The sequence below is a fragment of the Hakea prostrata genome, chromosome 11, assembly GCF_041222555.1.
Source record: "Hakea prostrata isolate BN-2017 chromosome 11, UWA_Hpros_2, whole genome shotgun sequence".
Taxonomy (NCBI): Eukaryota; Viridiplantae; Streptophyta; class Magnoliopsida; order Proteales; family Proteaceae; genus Hakea; species Hakea prostrata.
The window spans coordinates 19,504,152-19,524,590 of record NC_142610.1 but is presented as its reverse complement, the minus strand read 5'-3'; the positions used below and the strand labels follow the sequence as shown (position 1 = coordinate 19,524,590).

The 20,439-nt window shown below is 36.6% G+C and overlaps 2 protein-coding genes across 5 annotated transcripts; both read left to right on the top strand.

Annotated features, from left to right (window-relative positions):
• The first annotated feature begins 1,115 nt into the window (after positions 1–1,115).
• Positions 1,116–12,279, top strand: LOC149000660 (cyclin-T1-3-like). Of its 4 annotated transcripts, none has more exons than XM_089140552.1 (7): positions 1,116–1,321; positions 3,349–3,669; positions 6,125–6,206; positions 8,325–8,459; positions 9,089–9,264; positions 9,349–9,449; positions 10,113–12,278. In XM_089140552.1, exons 2-7 carry the CDS (start codon positions 3,440–3,442, stop codon positions 11,216–11,218), a joined length of 1,830 nt encoding a protein of 609 aa, XP_088996678.1. In that variant the 5' UTR covers positions 1,116–1,321; positions 3,349–3,439; the 3' UTR covers positions 11,219–12,278. The 4 variants fall into 4 exon arrangements, with proteins under 4 accessions (XP_088996678.1, XP_088996676.1, XP_088996675.1 ...); XM_089140550.1 differs by having other exon boundaries at positions 9,349–9,500; positions 10,113–12,277; XM_089140549.1 differs by having other exon boundaries at positions 3,360–3,669; positions 9,089–9,500; positions 10,113–12,279.
• A 1,590-nt stretch (positions 12,280–13,869) lies between these two features.
• Positions 13,870–19,020, top strand: LOC149000659 (MLP-like protein 34). Its single transcript, XM_089139201.1, has 6 exons — positions 13,870–14,118; positions 14,246–14,511; positions 14,570–14,677; positions 17,182–17,247; positions 18,178–18,364; positions 18,483–19,020. Exons 1-6 carry the CDS (start codon positions 13,932–13,934, stop codon positions 18,752–18,754), a joined length of 1,086 nt encoding a protein of 361 aa, XP_088995327.1. The 5' UTR covers positions 13,870–13,931; the 3' UTR covers positions 18,755–19,020.
• The last annotated feature ends 1,419 nt before the right edge of the window (positions 19,021–20,439 follow it).

Below are 20,439 nucleotides of genomic sequence, written 5' to 3'. Positions count from 1 at the left end.
TCGATGTATAACATTAGTTTAATCTCTAATAATTGAATAATAATATGGAAGAGACATTCTTTTTCTTGTAGAACTGAAGTTTGTTCCGATCAGTTTAGGCACATCTCGACTACATCCTAAAAGATTTCTCCGATTATGCCAATTTTGAATTTATTCAAAAAGACAATGATACCCCTAATTGAGTGAAATACTTTCACTCAGCCCCATTGCAAAATCATTGTTATATGGTGTAAGAATTTACATTTATTTATATGGTGTAAAGGAAATAGCAAAGTTGGTGTCGGCTATGTTCTGCAAAATCATAAAGGATAAATTTTACAGACGCAGTCTTTGAACCGGTGCTATGCAACTCAGTGGTGGAAGGGGAAGCTCTCGCTATGAGAGTTGGATTGATGTTTGCACTTTCAGAAGACTGTAATCATCTTCTAGTAGAATCAGATTGTAAAATACTGGTTCAATACATAAACAGTGCTTCTAGCTCCCCTCCCCTATGCTGGTTACCAAAAAAAAAAAAAAAAACTCCCCTCCCCTATGCTTGGCTTCTCTGGTGGAAGATATTAAGGAGTTATGCTCATCTTTCCTTTCATGCTTCTTTTGTTTTGTTCCAAGAGCGATAAACGCAGTGGCGGATGATTGTATTCATCTTCTGGTAGAGTAAGATTGTAAAATACTTGTCCAATACATAAACAATGCTTCTAGCTCCCCTTCCCCTATGCTTAGGCTCCTCTGGTGGAGGATATTAGGGAGTTATGATCATCTTTCCTCTCATGCTCCTTTTGTTTTGTTCCAAGAGCGATAAACGTAGTGGCGGATGCTCTAGTAAGGAGGGCCTTGTCGATCCCGTATATGACGGTTTGGCCTTTAGGAGTTATGCTCTCCAATTGCCTAGGCTATTTTGCGGGTTGTTTTTTTCTTCTTTCTTTTGTTTAATGGAAATTTCTTTAAAAAAAAAAAAATTTTACATTTCTTTTACCGGGATTTTATTATATATATATTTTTTACATTTCCTTTGTGAAAGACCTAAAATACCCTTTGATCCCAGGCCCACTTGAGTTTCGTTTCTTCTTCTCGTTTTTACATGGGCAAGTTCCTTTTCTTCTATGACTATGATTCTATCGTGTTCCTTCATTATTTTCGAATCCCGTCGACACGCCAGCAAGGGCGATTGGGTAACTCGATTTTGGCTATAATCTGAGCACAAAGACTGATTTTTGCAGTTTTGGAGTTCTTCTGATAGGGATCATTAGCGGGACGAAAGCAATTGATGTTGGGCAGTCATCACTTTCAATTGTTGATTGGTCTATTACGCTTGGAAGGAAAGGTAAGCTTTCGAGTCTCTGAATCCTAAAATTCCACCTTTAAATGATCTAATGTTGGGGAAACAATTATTAGTAATTGCAGTCAAGTGTGTTAGGTCTTGTAGAACGAAGGCCATCGATAAAAGAGGTGGTGAAGTCGTTAGGGTTCTTAGTAAGATGGTACCACTTTATCTCTGGAATGGTTTGTCGGTTAGTAATCCATGTTTGATAATAGCACAGAAGGCCGGCCTGTAAAATCCGATAATACCCATTTGAATTCAAGGCCAAGGCATCCAGTTTGGAGAGATTAATGGAGATGGCAGAAGTCCTAGGGCCACTAAGGAATGCAAGTAGAGCTTATTTTGATATATGTTTAGATTTTAGGAACAATTTTATGTATTTCGTGGAAGAATCAGCAGACCAACACAGAAGCGGACAATTTTTCAGAACCTTTACAGCAATCTCATGTCATACGGAACCTAAAACTAAATGTACAAATTAATGCCAATTTGTATCGAGTGGGTTCGGACTCAAAAGAAATAACAGTTCAATAGATTGAAGAAATTCTAAATTTTCAACCAGATAAACCGCAGTAGATCGAACTTTAGGGTTTCAGAGATGAAACAGAGAAGGGAGTAGAACATTGCGTTGGGACAGGATTGAAGAAGAAAAAACCCTAGTTCATCAACGTCTCTCTCCATTCTGTGTGATTTTGGTTAGGAAAGAAGAGTCTTCGTTTTAAATGTAGGGATTTGTTTAGGGGGAAAAAAACAACAGTTTTAGCTATGGAAATGGGTGGATAAAATTTATGCATTCCAACTTGCTAGTTTATTAATGACCTCAGTCGATTTGAAGTTCATGTTAAACCTTTTTGTTTGAGGTTAGCGAAGTTCTGGTTTGCAATCATAAAATTGAGTTTCTTTTGTGACTCAAAAAGAACAAGTGCAACCCAGTGAACGATATTACATTATTTATATAAAAAATGGAAATCATTAAACGGGCAGGCTCTTTGCTAGTTTGCTCTTCTTGTGTACCTGAACCATCCTTTTACTTCCCTATTTTTAGACAAACCAGTGATGAAAGAAAAAGGGGGATGATTCACAACCTGTTCCTTTTTTTATATTGGGTGTTGAATCCTCCATAATGTTGATATTCTATCTAATGCATAACCTGTAAGTGTTGTAACTTTTTCCTTCTGTGGGTACTCAGATTGATCTGCTGAGATGCCGACCGTAGCTGCCTGAGAGTTGAGAACATAAGGCTCCTTAACCTCTCCATCTCTTGCCTTCCCTAAAGTTCCCATTAGGCATGTATTTGAATATCTTTAATTTATTTTTCTCCTGTTCATGTTGTCTAATCAGTATTAAATGATTGGGCCTGTGAAATTTGATCTGTACTGAAATATGCTGCAGATCCTCTGTTTATAGAAGGAAAATAATGCACAGATCTGGTTTGAATTCTTCAGTTACAAATTTTCCCAGTGGAGTTCAGTAATACTGATTACTGGATGTCTATTAACCGTCGTTCTTTGTCAGGATGATCTCAATTATTAGCTTGTAGCTAATTGGTTAGAAGATAGTTATGTAGTTCATTTATTGTGGGGGTGTCCCCTCTAGTGGAAATGTGTTTCTTTATGTTTCTTTTTGGTTGGTTAGATTCTTTGTGTTTTGTTCTTGTCATGTAGATTTGATATGAGATTGGATTACATTGGGCAATCCAATTAATATACTAGTCAATGCAACCTCTTCTAGGAATGGTCATTTTCATTTGCATAGAACTGCATCAGCAAGGTAGAAACACAAGAAACTGTATTAGGATTAATCAGAAAACAGAACCAAAATACAAGAATCCGTAGAACAGTAAGAACCTTTACAACCAATCTTTTGGCCCTTTTTTGGTTTTTAGTTGGTTTTAAATTCTAAAGGGTCTGTATGTTATTATTCATATTTCATAGCATATTAGCTAGTCCTTTCTAGATCCATGTCAATCATTATGATTGTTTTCTATTGCACAAGGTTCAGTTGCTCCTGTGTGATTGATATTCTCACAGTTCATGGACAGGAAGCTACTGGATTATGCATTCGTATCTGCTCCATAGTGGAGTTATCTTAACTATTCTATTCTAGTACTCTCTAGCGCATATGGCTGGACTTTTTCCTGGAGATCCCCTGCACCATGGAATGGTTGAAAGTGGGCCATACAACTTTTCTGATGAGAAGCCTGAGGATGGAGGAGGTCGCTGGTATTTCTCTAGGAAAGAAATCGAAGAAAACTCACCATCCAGAAGAGATGGCATTGATTTGAAGAAGGAGACATATTTACGCAAGTCTTATTGTACGTTTCTGCAGGATTTGGGGATGAGGCTTAAAGTGTAAGTTCACATTTTTTTTCGCCCTCCAAACTTTTATGACCTTTCCCTTGCTTGCTTGGTTACATTGTAAGCATGTAAATCTTTTGAAAGTCTCAATTTTAGTTGATATATTGATTTGCAAGGGACGTAGGGATTCAAATGTGTCGTCAACTTAATCTTCTGCCAGCTAATTGTTGTTTTTGCAAATGCTGCTGTTAGGAACCTACCGATAAAATATGAAAACTAGTATGATTGTATTACTGGAATTATAATGAACACTTTGTGATGTAAACCCAAAATTTAGGGTTAGGGTTTCTTGGAAGAAATCCCTATAATTGAGCGCTTTTTTTATATTTTTTTATAGGGATAAATTACTAATAAAACCCTGTTCTTTACGGAATTACTGTTGCCCCCTTCCTTATAACGGTGTTAAGTTGCCGTTAAGTTTGAATATGTAATGTCTAATTTGCCCTTCATTAAAATTAAGAAATCAAAAGATGATGTTACCTCATTTATAAAAACCAGATTAAATGTCAATTTTACCCTAAATTTCATTTATTTTGAATTAATGAAATGGGCAAAATCCAAATCCGATAAACTTCATTTATTTTGAAAATATTTTAGGTGATATCCAGTTTCCAATTTGAGTTGAATTTGATTTTCCTTCCTCTTCGGTTTCTATTTGAGTTTTATTCAATCATTCTTTCTCTATTTGGTGGTTTTTTTTTTTTTTTTTTTTGAATAAAACGGATCATAGTTACTTTTTTTCTTCATAGTTAATTAAGGGTACTACTGTAACTTGACAAAAGGGTAAATAAGGAAAGAGATAAGTATAAGGGTATTTTGGGGTTTTTGAAAAAATATAAAGTTGCCACATCATCAATAAACTAACGGAACTTAACGGTAGGGGGGCAATAGTAATTGTAGACAAAGTTAAAGGTTGGTTTAGTAATTTTGAAAAGTACATGGGATACAGTAGTAATAAAATCAAAGTACAGGGGGCCAATAGTAATTATCCCTTTTTTATATGAATCTTCAAGCAATTAATTATCAAATCAGGATGGAATGGATAGTATGGTTAAATTTGGGTCCTGGATAAAGATGGGAATTAACAAAACCTAAATGGGATGATGGGGGAATTTTTGGATCTTCCTCTTTCTATTTGTCTAATTACCCTTCTTTGAAGCCCACATGGCAATCCATTTCCAGGTCTGCATCATGCACTTTGGTATTCCGTAGGGTGACGGTATGATGTATATAAATTTGGTACCCTACCAAATACTGCTGCCATACCAAATTGACACCTTAGGTGTTCAACTCTAAGCCTTGAAATAGAAGTCCAAGCTAACTTTGATTCACTCCTACTAGCCACCAAAGAGGTAATGGTAAAATAGAAATTGACAAAAAACAACCCCAACAATATAACAAAATCCCTACATGTAGCTGTATCAATCCACCATAGGCTATAATAATCCAGCTTAGATTAGACGAATTCATGTTAAGTCATGTTGTGACAGGGAATCCACCAGAGATTACCCTATGAATCCACTCTTGGCTCTAATAATCCAACTTTAGAATAGAGGAAATTCGTTAGAAGAAGTCTATTCTTGACGGCGACAACAAAAACACAGATAGACTCAGCCTTTTCCCTATTTAAGTGGATTGGCCACAAGAATCCAATTACAAAGTAGAGATAACTAAGGTCAACACAGAAAAAAGGGGCAGAGTGAAGAGATGAGAAATGAAAATAAGAAAAAAAAAGATGGAAGATGCAAGACACAGCCTAGTAAGTCATGATAATCTCCGCTAAATGGTCTCTACTACATGGATTCTTGCTCATCCAACAAATCTATCCTCATTAACCATAAATTGTCTGAGAGGAGTAGCGGAGAGAATTCCATTTCTATACTTAAAAAATTTGTGGTCCTAATTACCACACATATATGAGCCCATCCAACAGATCTATTACAAGGTAAACTAATTGAACCATAAACTAATATGGCAATAACCTATGCCAACTTTGGTATTGATGAAAATAAGTCCTTTCTGATGAATTCCCTTAACTGACTATAATTTTTTTGGGTCAAATATGTGTGTTCCTTCTTGTTATCATACTTTTGTTTAAAAAGGAGGTGGGAGGTGGGGTGTGTGGGGGGGGGGGGGGGGGAAGGCCTGGTAGGCTGGTTGGTTATGTAATAAGGGGCCACTTACATCCCATTTGTATGACATTGGTGTGGGGCCTTCTAACCACATGTCCAATCATGTAGCATGTTATGAGCCATTAAAGTTGAGTAGGTATTGTGAAAGGTTGGTGGGAACGATTTGTGTACAGTTTTTAAAGATTTGAGGCAGTTTTTTCCTCTTTTTCTTTTGTTTTTATTACAAACTGTTCAATATTGTGGCTATGCTCAATTGTGACCAAGGAGTTATGGGTTACTACTACAAAATGTATGACAAGAAATTGATTTCAATGCAGACCCCAGGTAACAATAGCTACAGCAATAATATTTTGCCATCGTTTTTTTCTTCGTCAATCTCATGCAAAGAATGATCGGAGGGTGAGTACTTATAATTTTATTCCAGATTTATCTATATATGTTATTTGTGTGTGCTACAGTTCACTATTTATGTCATTGGCTGCAGTCCTAGCAAATATATTGATATATGTGCATGTTCCTTGTGCAGGTTTTATTTCTGGATTTAGATTTATTTACTGCTGTCTGGCAAAGACATTCCTATTTTTGGCTGTCTCAAATTCTCTGTCATGTCTTAGAATTAAATAACAAGTTTTTGATTAGTTTACTGTTTGCTTCTTTGCATTGACTACCACGTTAGTTTAGTACTGCACACTTTGAAAAGAGTAAACAAATAAAGAGTTTTTGATTAGTTTACTGTTTGCTTCTTTGCATTGACTACCACATTAGTTTAGTACTGCACACTTTGAGAAGAGTAAACAAGTAATGGGTGGGCAATATAGGTAGTTGTGGTTTTTAATGCTGTAGCCACTCCTTAAATTTCAGGATCTTTTCAGAGGGGACAATCATTGCAAGGAGGAGGGAGTATAAGCCTATGGCATTGTTCTCACAGATAGCTGGTGAGGCAGTCAGATCATGAGACGAGCAGCCTTGGCAGTCTCTTCTAATGTCCTGACTGTTTGTTTTCTCATTCTTCAAATTGGATGGTTAGAGCATTGAACCATGCTAGTCTTTAGGGACACCCTATAACACGAGACAGCTATATCGAAACATGTAAAATATGGGGAATATCAAACGGGATAAGGTATTCTATGAGGACAAATTCAGCTGGGTCAACTAGTTTTGATAGAAACCAAGGCATTTTTCTTGAGACTGGTCGAGTTCCTAGATTTGTTTACATTACAATCTTTACTCTTCTTGGTTTCCACAGAACCAAGGCATTTTAGAAGTCAACGGAGTACTTCTAACTCCTTCGATTTTGATTAAATCACTTCTCCGTATAGGGGTGGTTAGTGGCCTCCATTGAACGTGGCTGTGCTACCCCAATCAACTTTCTCGTAACTTATCATTTATCAAAGCTACTCTAGAACAGATCTTATATGATTCCTTACCTTATCTTTCCTAGTTTTGCTACTCAGTTTAGCAGAAATGAGGATGTTAACTGCCCAACATCAAGTTTATCTATATGATGTTTCTTACTGGGCTGACACTATACCATACATCATAGCTGGTTGTATGAAAAAGACGGTACTATAGAATATTTCCTTGAACTTTAAAGGAATATGTTGATCACACTAGACCTCGGACACACCTTTGCACTTCATCCACCCACTTTTAATTCTTTGGGAAATATCATCCTCTTCATCACATTTTTATTTATGATTGAACCAAGGTACCTAAAATAATCATTTTATAGAATCTCCTTCTCATCAAGGTTCACCAGCTCATTATTTGTCCTATCACAACCAAAGCTAAACTGTAGATATTCCGTCTTCTTTCTACTCTTAAATTTTATCTACTGGAGATGTCTACAGTATTGGTCTATTAATATGGCTTCTGGTGCTGGTGCTATTTTTGAGGGAGGGATGGGAGGAGTCATCCACCTTATTTTCGCTGCTATCTGATTGTCAAATTTTGAGGGACAGGATGGACCTAATACTCATTAAGCAACTGGGTAATGGTATGTGAATGCATCATTCGTAACAAGTATGTGCAAATTCGAAGTAAACAAAGAATTTTATGATGAAACCCCACTGTGAAACTCTGCTATCTTTCTCCTCTAGGGCTGGCATAAAATGTAAACGGTTAGGTGTTTTGTGAAGGATTAGGCATCATATCTTTCACACACCCTTATTATGGCCTGTTGGACATGGATAGGTATTTAAAAGGTAAATGAAGTAGGCTGACAGGTATCTCATCTTGCAGGAAGGGGTCATTAGTCTTCAAGGATTTATAGATGTTTTTGTTGTCATCCTGGGGTTTTGATGGCTGTTTGTGCATGCTACTCTTTCTAGCTTATTTGCCTTTTGTTTGACCTGTGGGCTCCTAATATGTTCTCACCATTTTTTTTGGCATATTAATTGTATGCTTTCTATTCCTTTCTTCTTCTTCTTCTTCTTCTTTTTTTTCTTTTTTTTTTTTTTTTTTTTTTTTTTGGTTTTCGGTTTTCTACTGCAGATTTCTTACTGTAATACTTTACAGACAATTGCAACCGTATGCATGTTCCTTGCGGGGAAGGTTGAGGAGACTCCTCGACCGCTGAAGGATGTCATCCTAGTTTCATATGAGATTATTTATAAAAAGGATCCTGCAGCAGTTCAGAAAATCAAGCAGAAGGTACCATTCCTTTTGGTGGAGTGCTTTTTACAGTTGTACCTGTTTATATCTGAACTTCCTCTTTCTGGCTGTTGTCCTTGAGGTTGTTTCTACCTTTCTTACGTGTATTCAAAATTTTTATGTTCCTTTTCTCCATAGTTGTTACTGATGATGCCGTGAAACTTTATTAGTATTGATTTTTGTATTTTGTGAACGAGGAAGTCTAAGATACCACAATGTTTGTTAATTATGATGAACCATGGTATTGTGGTAGACATGTGGTGGGGAAGGGAGCCATATCTTGCACACCTTGTTTTATCCCTTACCTAATCTTACATTTGGATCCTATTGTAAAATTATTTTAGTATTCGCTTTCTGTTTGTTACCAAGAATGGTTATGGGTTTTAGATTGTTAATTATTTGTCCCCCACCCCCTTTTCCTCCCCTCTCTCTCTCTCTCTCTCTCTCTCTCTCTCTCTCTCTCTCTCTCTCTCCCGCCCCGCCCCCCGATCTATAAATATCCTCTCTCTCTCTCTCTCTCTCTCTCTCTCTATATATATATATATATATATTTTTTAATTTTTTTTTTTTGTTGTAGCTGCAGTGATTTGGACTTCCAATTTACCATTCTTTTCTGTACTGGTATGCAGGAAGTCTATGAACAACAAAAAGAGTTGGTTTTACTTGGAGAGAGAGTTGTACTTGGAACTCTTGGTTTTGACCTCAATGTGCAGCACCCATATAAGCCTCTTGTTGAAGCAATAAAAAAATTCAAGGTTGCACAAAATGCGCTTGCCCAAGTAGCATGGAATTTTGTCAATGATGGGTATGAAATAACTGATATTTTTTCTTTTGACATTCCTCCAAATTGTATTAATTCCTTGGTGACAAACTGTGAGTTGTTATGCAGGCTGCGGACATCACTTTGCCTGCAATTTAAGCCCCACCACATAGCAGCAGGAGCTATTTTCCTTGCTGCCAAGTTCCTAAAAGTGAAGCTTCCATCTGATGGTGAGAAGGTCTGGTGGCAAGAATTTGATGTCACCCCACGCCAGTTGGAGGGTTAGTGTCAGTCTTGGGATTGTGGATAGAATGTTCACCTTCATTACAGTAAAAATATAAACGTTACCCAAAGCAAATTAATGACATTTCTTGAGGTACATAGTCTTCAAAAAGGGACATGCTGCCCTCTTCTAGAGTATAAAGCCATTGAGTTCAATTATTTTTCCGAAGTTAACCAACTTTGATGATCATGTACATTCTTTGCTTTTCTTGGGAATATGTTGATTAAATGATAATCCAGATTATGTCATATGTTGATTAATGACATTTCTTGTGGAACATAGTCTTCTAAAGGGGACATGCTGCCCTCTTCTGGAGTATAAAGCCATAGAGTTCAATTTTTTTTTCCCGAAGATGACCAACTTTGATGACCATGTACATTCTTTGCTTTTCTTGGGGATATGTTGATTAAATGATAATCCAGAATATGTCATATGCTGATTAAATGATAATCCAGATCATGTCAAATCTTGGTAGAAACCACTTGTCTGGACATGTACTTGACACATTTTTTATTGCTATATCATCTTTTCTTTTCTTTTCTCTTTTTTTTCTTTTTTTATTTTATTTTATTTTTTAACATAAGTCGGTGTCTTCGTCTGTTTATTGCAGAGGTTAGCAATCAAATGTTGGAACTATATGAACAGAACCGCATTCCAGTTTCTCAAGGGAGTGAAGTTGAAGGAAGTGCTGGAATTGGGCCTACTCATCGGGCTGCGACAAAAACTCCAACACCAAATGAAGAATCATCATTAGCCAACCAGGCTGGAGGTGGATCTACAACAAGGCCTGGAGCTTGGGTGCCATCATCTAGAACAGGGTCCGACCAGGCACACCCTGATGATGAAGGTGGGCTTCAGAGAAGTAGCCAAAATAGAAGTACTGAGTATGGTAACTCAGATACAAAAAGTGTTATTTTGGATCATGAGGAGGATGGGGAAATTAAATTCCATCGACAAACTGAACAGGAGTCCTTGCCTTACAAGAAAGAAAATGGAGGAGATTCAAACAAGTCTAAGTTTGAGTCAGACAGACATGAGGAAGAAGATCAACAAAGAACTGGTAGGAGAAGTGAAACAGCAGAAGCAGGGAAATGGAAGAATGAGGCTGCTGCACCATACAAGTCCAGCAGTTCAGGTGGTCGGAATTTGGATCATAGAGAAGGTTCTGTAGGTCACTCTCCACATGATGCTATCAAAAAGATTGACAAGGACAAAGTAAAGGCAGCACTGGAGAAAAGGAAGAAGTCTCGGAGTGATGCGGCACGAAAAATGGAGTTGATGGATGAAGATGATCTTATAGAGAGGGAGCTGGAAAATGGTGTTGAATTGGCTGCTGAGGATGAGAAGATCAAGAAGGAGAGGAGGCAAAGCTGGTCTAAGCTTTCAAACAGGTCAGAACCTGAGAATCAAAATTATGGGAAGGATCATCATGATATTGTTCGTGGAGATCATCCTGGAACGGAAGAACAGCCATCTCAGCGACCAAATGTGGAAAATGTAGAAGAAGGGGAAGTATCTTTATACGATGACACAGGTCGAGGATATCAGTCTCCTAAGTCAAATAGTCACAAGAAAAGGACGGGGAGCCCACTAGACAAACGATTGGATGGAAAAAGGCGGTATGATCGGTCAATGGGGTATCACAATGGTCGTCATGAAACTATGGAAGATGGAAACAAGATGGACCGTAATGGTTATGCGGAGGGTTCACCATAGGTATGCACAAAGAAAATCATTATGTGGGGTGTGGTTACTGTAATATACTTAGCGTGCTACAATCGGCTGCCAATCACATTCATTTTTAGCATATGAAAAGGGATTGGGGCTGCCATAGATTTCCCAAGAAAGGTAGTAGATGGGCTGGATGCTTCAGGTTCCAAATCAACATGGCCAGCGAAAATCAGTTTTCATTCTTACTGTATTAGGGAAGTATTGCTTGGATGGTGCTTATTCAATTTTAAGGGGGGACATTCCCTTTTGCATTACCTACCTGCACTATGTCAAGTTGTCAGAAGTGTTGTTGAGGATTTTATCTTTGGTCAGCAGCATTTATATAATATCAGTGTCATGATAAAATAGGGTTTTCTGAAGTAGCTAACTTTTGCAATGGGGGATATTGTATGAAAATAATCTTAACCAAAGCCCCAAGAGATGGAAAGAGAATGTACAAGGGGAAGAGGAAGAGGAAGTGGAAGAGGAAGTGGAAGAGGAACAGAACAATGGGGAATATTATTGCTCTGTCTGGGATGGAACTTGATAATTACTGGTAGTTGTCAACCCATGTATGGTTCTTAATGCCCTGTTCATCCTGTTCTTGTTCAAGTGATCTTGTTGAATATTGCTTTTTCTGAAATGAGGTAGCCAAACTCAGCTCTACCCAAATGGAAAAGCAAAATAATACCCTACAAGTTCCAAGCGATGTATATTCATTTAAAGCACTACACCTACACTTTGGCCAAAACTCCAGTGCAGTGACCTTATGTTGGATTCTCAATTGACCTTCTACAACTTGTAAAGTGTTGCAACAATCTCTTCATATACTGCTGTAGATTTTCTCGTCATTATCTTCTTGACATGCTTTGTAAGGAATGAGCCTTGAATTAGAAAGTAAAAAGAGAAGATCATGAATTAGAAAGCAAGTGATCTGAAGACAACCTCTTTGGAGAGAGTTTCTTTATCTAATCGGACCGTTAGTTGCTGCATTTGATCTTTCGCAAGCTTCTTTCTGATCCCTGGGGCGGTTGGCTTTAAGTTGATCCAACCCCAGTGTCTTTAGTCAACTTTTTTATTATAATATTCTAAGATCATCACGATTGTATATAGGGGCCGAGCCATGATTGAACATTGGTACCGAATAATGAGTTCGAATCATTTCAACGTTGGGCGAGTGCTAACGCCTTTTCATCATACATATGGTGTGGGCCACGTGGGACCCACTTTGAACCCCACTTGTGAATTATTTTATTATATTTTAATGTCGGTAGGATACAGATAATATAATTATAAAGTCAATTAAAATTGTACGTAGATTTGTTACCATTTAAAATTAAAAATCATGAAAAGGGAAGGTAGGTAAGAGAAAAAAAATATATTTGAAGTCTATTAACTAAACATGGAAAAACAAACAATTTCTATTAATTAAGTAGGGAAAAAAAATTCAATGATTATGATCAAATTCGATAAAATCATTGGCTGAAATTGTAAATGTCCAACTAATAAAATTTAAGATTTAAATTGCTATTAGTATTTCTACCAAAAAAAATGCTATTAGTAGTAATCGTTAGGATAAAATTTAGGATTTCTTGGAAAATTTTACCATTTAAATTGGATTTGAAATTTTAGGAGAAAGTTTAGAATCTCTTGGAAAAATTTACAATTTAAATTGGGATTCAAAATTTTAAGAGAAATTTTAGGATCTCTTAGATAAATCTAAAATTTAAATTGCTATTCGTAAGAATCGAAATTTGTTTTAAACATACAAAGAGAAAGTCAAGGAAAAAAAATACAAGGAATATGCCCCCAGTATGAAATTGCTTCACTCCTATGCATTAAATGCACACGACCGTTATGCGGAAATTTAGACTGTCGTATCTGAAATTCTAGTCGAGATTTTGATCCAATGACTCTAGTTGTTTCGCATGACGGTCCTGCACATTTACTGAAGTAAAGTTTCTTTAGGTAGCTCTGCCTTTGATTGTACAAGAAAAAAGACATTCCCTCTATAATCACGTTAAACATGTAAGAGTAGTCATCATCAACCCAAAGAAATTAGTGAAAATATGCGGGGAACAACTCTTAAGAGCAAATTTAATTAAATGAATTTTTAATATTCTAAGTGGAAACATGGTGGGAGCAAGTCTAGAGAAAATATGTCTATAGTTTGTCTTTACTCTCCCACTCATTTCATGTTGAATGAGCATGGAGCTAAATTTTTAGTATTATTGAAAATCATGTATGGCAAAATATATTAAGTTATAGATTAGCTAAACTTTTTGCCTCAAAAGTTGGCCACAAGTCAAGTTTTAGCACATAGGAAATCTATCAAGTGGCTGCCATTCATTCATCTCTTGGATATACAGTTACCAATATCAGTTAATATTGCCAAGAAACTGGTTGTCTAGGACCCATACTAGCATAGGGGACATTGACACCTAAAATACAAAAACATGTGAGTGTGGAGCCAGTGATGCCACTCCCCAAATAGAAATTTCTAATTATCATCCACTAGTGATTAAAAAAATATTGAGAAGAAGATGAGGTGCAAATCTCAAAAGTCGTCAGGGCAAAAGGGGGAAATTTTGGATAAGTATATGATTTTTTAAAAACCAGATTTGGTTTCTTCTGTTATTATAAATCCATGCATTCTCAATTCTGAACTTTGTACCCACCCTTCAGAGTTTCTTCGAGTTGTTTGTGAAAGTAGAGAGAAATGGGTCTTGCTGGAAAACTTTCAGTGGAGCTGGAGATCAAATCGTCTGTAGATAAGTATTTTCATGCTTGGTTGGATCATAAGAACCTATTTTCCAAGGCTATTCCTGATGATCTCCATAAGTCTGAAGTCCATGAAGGAGATGGAAAGAGCTTGGATTCCATCAATCACTTCTCCTATGTTTTAGGTGATTGAAACTGATTCTTTTTGTAGTGTTTCGCAACTTTGGATTTGTATTTTTCTTCCTTAAATGATGCAAATTTGTTCTATAGATACCCATGAGAAATTTCAATACTATTTTCTCTGGATTGCAGATGGGACTACAGCTGTTTCCGCAAAAGCCAAGATAGAAGCTATAGATGCAGTGAACAAATCACTCACTTTGAATGCATTTGATGGACATGTTGGAGAGCTTTTCAGCAAGTATAAGCTTCACGTTCAAGTCTTCACAAAGAATGGAAAGAACTTCGTGAACTGCACAGTAGAATATGAAAAGCTAAGTGAAGAGGTTGCTGAGCCAATTAACTATTTGGAAGTTACAGCCAAGCTTGCTAAGGGGTTAGACACCCATCTCCTTCAAGCTTAGAACCGAGGAGTTAAACTTTAATTCTTCGCTTATCAGTGATCACTGGTTGCAGCTAAAATCTGTAATCCCTTCTATTGCTGGTTTATGCATGATTCCCATGTTTCTTACTAAGCTGAGAAGTTTGTTTGTCATGGAAATGTTTGTTTTATTTCCTCTATATGTATGTATGCTTGGAGTGATCTTGGTACGAATAAAAAAGGTGATCACTGAATGATCTTTCATAAGATTTTAAGATAATAATTGTTGCATACTGTATTGTATTATAGCTTAATTTTTAATTAAACTTTGTTCATTATGAAATTTCTATTGCCCCCTTCACTTCTAACACACATTAAGAGAATATTAAGATTGGATATTCAATGTCTATTTTTCCTATTCGTTAGAATTAAGAAGCTAAAAGACGATATTACATTCATTTAAAGAAACTGTATGAAATACTAACTTGAGCCACAACCAGTAAGGAGATCTCAGTGAATTGATGTTGGACTGCCAATGGTCCAATACCAACAAGATCCCAATTATTCCAGAAGCCTTGCTACTGATAAACTGGTTACCCAACAAACCGTCTGTTGTGGAAGTGCTGCAACAACAATCACTTCATATCACTTGCAGATTTTTTTGTCATCTTCTTCTTCTCTATTTGGGGAGCAAAACATGTTTTGTATTGAGCTTCATGGACCATGAGTTAGAAAGTAAGATGAGAAGATGAAAGAAGATTGCCAAGACAACCCTCTGGAGAGAGAATTTTTTTTATGTAATTCTAAAATTAAGAGAGCTGCATTCGATCTTTACTCAAAATGTATTAACAAAGGATTAATGATCACACTTTTTATTATGTTATTCCATCGTCACAAAATACTTAGATAGAGATAAAGGGGAAAGAAAAAAAATGCATTACCATCACATACAAACATCTCAGGCTAGGAAAAAGCAAGCTCACCCATAATTAAACAACAGTTGCAAGCTGTGATCACTAACAACCCAAGCATTAGGGTTTCAACTTCCTGGTTCCAAGCTTGAATGAGATGTGCATCCAACCCCTTAGCAAACCTAGTTTTAAGCTCCAGATAGTTAAGTGGTTCAGGAACCTCGTCACTTAGCTTTTCATTTTCCATGGTGTATTTGGTGAAGTTCTTGTGATCCTTCGTAAAGACTTGAATGATCAGCCTGTAGTTGCTGTGAAGCTCTCCAACTTTTGGCAGCTTATGGCAAAAGTATTCTATTTTATTCCTCAGGTGGTGCAGACTTTCTCTTGATTGCCCATATTTTTATTACACACAAAGCACCTATCTATTCAAATCTGTATTAGAAGTAGCAGATTATATACTCTGAAGTTTTTACTGGTTGAATATATTGAATCGAAGTGGACAAACAAAAAGAATACTATGTCACCAAGATACCACAGCGATGAAAAAAAATAAATTATTTAGGGATAATTTTTGTTGAGCACTTGTCCTATTGTTTAATTACTAATTAAATCTTGTTTTCTACAAAATTATATGAGATTAGCTTGGCCGAATGGTCATACAAATTCAACCATTAAGTTTGTCAATTAAATCTGAACTGTTTATTAAATAATTTAATTCTCCCACTACTTAATTTGTTATTTCTTGCAACCGTTTGCTTTCTTCTTTTCCCTTAACGGCCTGAAAGTTGAAACACAGGTTTCTCACAACAAAAGAATTCAACGCGAAATCTGCAACTTCATCACAAACCACTACAGCAACGACCGACCAAAGAAAGTCTGCAAGCGAGGCTACGTTTGCCCTGAGCTTTCTTGCTTTCATAATGATCCTTGAGAGCTTTGGGTGACCTCAAGGGGATTAAAAAGCATCATTGTAGAAATGGAAATGTGATAAGCATTCGTTCGAAAAAATACACACCGATTGGAAAGCACATTTGAAGACCTGTGGAGCTAGAGGGTACAGATGCGATTGCAGAACTGTATATATTCTCAATGTTTTGCTTTCTCTATTTTCCTTTATTGTAGGAGGGATAGCTTCATCAAGGACATGGTTTTTTGTGATGCTTTAACCAAGAATTGTGTCCTTGTAGTTTACTTACTTGCTCTATGTAGTCCCTATGTTGAACATTTTGGTTCAATGGGGATCACATCAGTCATTATGCTTCAAAATATGATTAAAGTCATGCAATGCTAGTGAATAACTATTGATTTGTAATCATAGTTGATCACTTGAGTAGTGTTTTTGGAAAAGTCAACAATAGATTTCAGTGAGGGTGCAACCACCTAGTAAGCAGGGAAATTGCAAACTCTTGAATTGGCATGATCCCATAATACCACAGCCTTCAACTTCAATCCTTCATAATTTTCATCCAGCCTTTTTGATGTACCATTCCTGCCTTTCCACACATAGTAACAAGTAACAATAGAAACAGAAAAATTCAAAATAGATCATCCAAGTAAAGTACTGGGAAACATCAATTTCTGGTTGTCTGCAATGGGTACGTATTAAGTAAATAGGAAATCGCAAACTCTTGAATTCACAGGATGTCATAATACCACAGCCTTTAATAGTCTTCACTGATTCTCATTTGTTTCTAAAAAAACCACTTCAGTGGTTGCAGGAGTTCGAGATGGATCAATAAAATGTTGGTGATGAGAGTTTCTTTTTGATAAGTCCAGGCTTATGTGTACATATGCAGGTGGGCAAAGATGGGTATAAGATGCAAATAGAAGCTGTTTTGGATGGAATACACAAAGCAATCGAGGTAGTAGAAAAAAAGTGTGTGGTCCTTTAAGAAGTGTGTGTCAAATGGTGCAAATCTTCAGCACTTATTGCCATCACTAGATGACACTACTTGGCCAGTTGGCCATATTATTTAGCATCACTTTTGCTTGCACTGTCTCAGAAGTTGAGTCATGTAGTACTTGTAGATATAACATGCTCTAGATTGATGAGGTTTCTACAGTCTTTTGTACTCTAGGACATACAATAGGTATTCCCAAACCCTCTTGTAGACTATAAGTTTGTAAATAGAAAAAATGGATTTGTGATGTAACCCAAGCTATCCTGATAATTAAATGATGGTTTTTTTTGGGTAAGAAATGATGATTTTAGGAAATGCCTAACTAGTACTTTACTCATCAATTTCAATCTATCAGGGACTTTAAGGGCTTTTCCTCCTTTACCAAGGGATGAAGCGAGTTTTAGAGAAGACTTTCAAATAGATGGACGTACATATCACTTACCCACCTGTAACTATGAGACTCAGAAAAATTTACTAACCTTTTTCGTATTAATTATTGTCATAGTCATGTTACTTAAACATAACATGCATAATGGTTCATTATAACATAATAAAAATATAAAGTGGAACTATGCAGTATGCAGGGGGACAGCTCTAAAGAGCACATCTAATCAATTCCATTCTTAATGATTTAAGTGAAATGCATGGTGGGAGTAGTTATTTTCTTAGGAGAAAATATGGAGAAAAAGATGAGGTGTCAACCTCACAAATTGTCAGAAGCATGAAAGGGAGAAATTTGGGTAAGTCTATGATTTTTTTCTAAAATCAGATTTGATTTCTTCTGTTACTATAAAACCCCATGCACTCTCAATTCTTAACTTCACAACTTTCCTTCTCTTGTTCATCTCCCACCCTTCAGAGTTTCAGCGCTTTGCTTGTGAAAGTTGAGAGATGGTTCTTGCTGGAAAACTTTCTGTGGAGCTGGAGATCAAATCTTCACCAGACAAGTATTTTCATGCTTGGATGGATATTAAGAACCTATTTTCCAAGGCTATTCCTGATGATCTCCACAAGTGTGAAGTACATGAAGGAGATGGAAAGAGCTTGAACTCCATCAATCACTTCTACTATGTTTTAGGTGAGAACTGAATCTTTTGTAGTGTTTCACAATTTGGGATTTTGTTTTTTTAAAATGATGCAAATTTGTTCTGTAGATACCCATGAGAAATTTCAATATTATTTTTTCTGTATTACAGATGGGGCTACAGCTGTTTCTACAAAAGCCAAGATAGAAACCATTGATGAAGTGAACAAATTATTCACCTTGAATGTATTTGATGGACATGTTGGAGAGCTTTACAGCAAGTATAAGCTTCATGTGCAAGTCTTCACAAAGTATGCCAAGAACTATGTGAAATGCACCATAGAATATGAAAAGCTAAGTGAAGAGGTTGTTGAGCCAATTAACTATTTGGAAGTTGTAACCAAGATGGCTAAGGGGTTGGATGCCCATCTTCTTCAAGCTTAGAACCAAGGGGTTAAACCCTAGTGCTTGGCTTATCAGTGATCACTGCTTGCAGCTAATATCATAATCCCCTCTATAATATACTGGTTTATGCATGATTTTATGTTTCTTTCCAAGTTGAGAAGTTTGTTTGTCATTGGAAAGTTTTTTTTTTTGTTTTTCTGTTGTTTTTTTTTTAATCTCTACATCTATGTATGTTTGGAGTGATCTTGGTATGAATAAAAAAGGTGGTCACTGAAGATTTAAAGAAAGACTTTTATTACATTTCCCACACTACAGAAGATGGGTGTGGATTTACTAAGCATATCTTACCCTCTTCATAGGCTCCAAGGAATTGTTGTACTTCATCTCGTTGACAAAATCTCACCATTAAACTAGATAATCATTTACGTTCATCAGTCAAATATAGACAATTCAGGCTTGATCTGAATGTGTTACAGATTGTGATAGCAATGCGTAAGGTCTGATATACCAAACAGTCTAGGTGAAGAAGGATGTATGTCAAGGTTGAAATTATTATTATCATATAGCTTTACCTCCAACACTGGCAGGAGAAAGGTAGTGATTTCAGCTAATATGACCCACTAGCTAGTAGCAAGAAGAATCTCAGTGAAGTGATTTAGAACTGCCAATGGTCCAACACCACAATAATCCGAATTGTGCCCGAGGCCTGCTACGGATAAACTGGGTACCCCCCCCCCCCCCCCCAATCTCCTGTGGGAAGTGTTGCAACAGCAATCACTTCATATCACTTGTACCTTTTCTCATGTTAGCATGAACATGAAAAAATCATGAATAGAAACTGACCACTAGAAGAAAAGAACATGGAGATTTAACTTGGTTTACATACCAATGTGGTGGTGGATGTGCTATGTCCATGGGGAAGAAGAAGAATTTTTCACTATGTAGAAGAAAAGAATGAAGATCTCTTACCCAATTGTCAAAATGATGTCATGAGAACTCTCATCCAAAACTCTAAGACGAAGATCCAAAATCTCACAATACAACATCATAGAAGAACACAGACTGACTTTAATTGGATAAACAGATAGATCAAAGTGGCTCACAAAAATATGTCAATGCAAGTCCATCTTCGAAGTCAGGTAGAAGAACTTGAGTCACAATATAACATCTTGTCATCATCATCTTCTATTTCTCTACTTTTGAGTGCAAAACATGTTTTGTAAAGAGCTTCATGAGCCATGAGTTAGAAAGTAAGAAGACGATGAAAAATGAAGACAAAGCATTTGGAGAGAGATTTTCTCCATCTAATCCTCAAAAGGGGGGGGGGGGGGGCAGGGGGGAGCAACCATTCTTTATTCTCGTTGCATTTGATCTTCCACAAGCCTCTAAGAGTCCAACTGGTTCATGGAGCAGTTGGCCTTAGATTGAGCCAACACTAGCATCTTTACTCAAAATGTATTAAAAAGAATTATTGATCACATTTTTTTATTATGATATTTTCATTAAAAGCACATAGATAGGGATAAAGAAAAAAAAATATTACAATATAACACACTAACATCTCAACCTAGGAAGAGGCAAGCTCACACATAATTAAACTACAGTTGTAGCTTGTTATGTCATATTTTCTTAGACCAAAGAACCGGGATGAATTGTTCGGTATGGCGCATGTTTCGGTTTCGATCCAGTTTGAGGAGCGTGGGAGAATTGGTAGATATATTCTT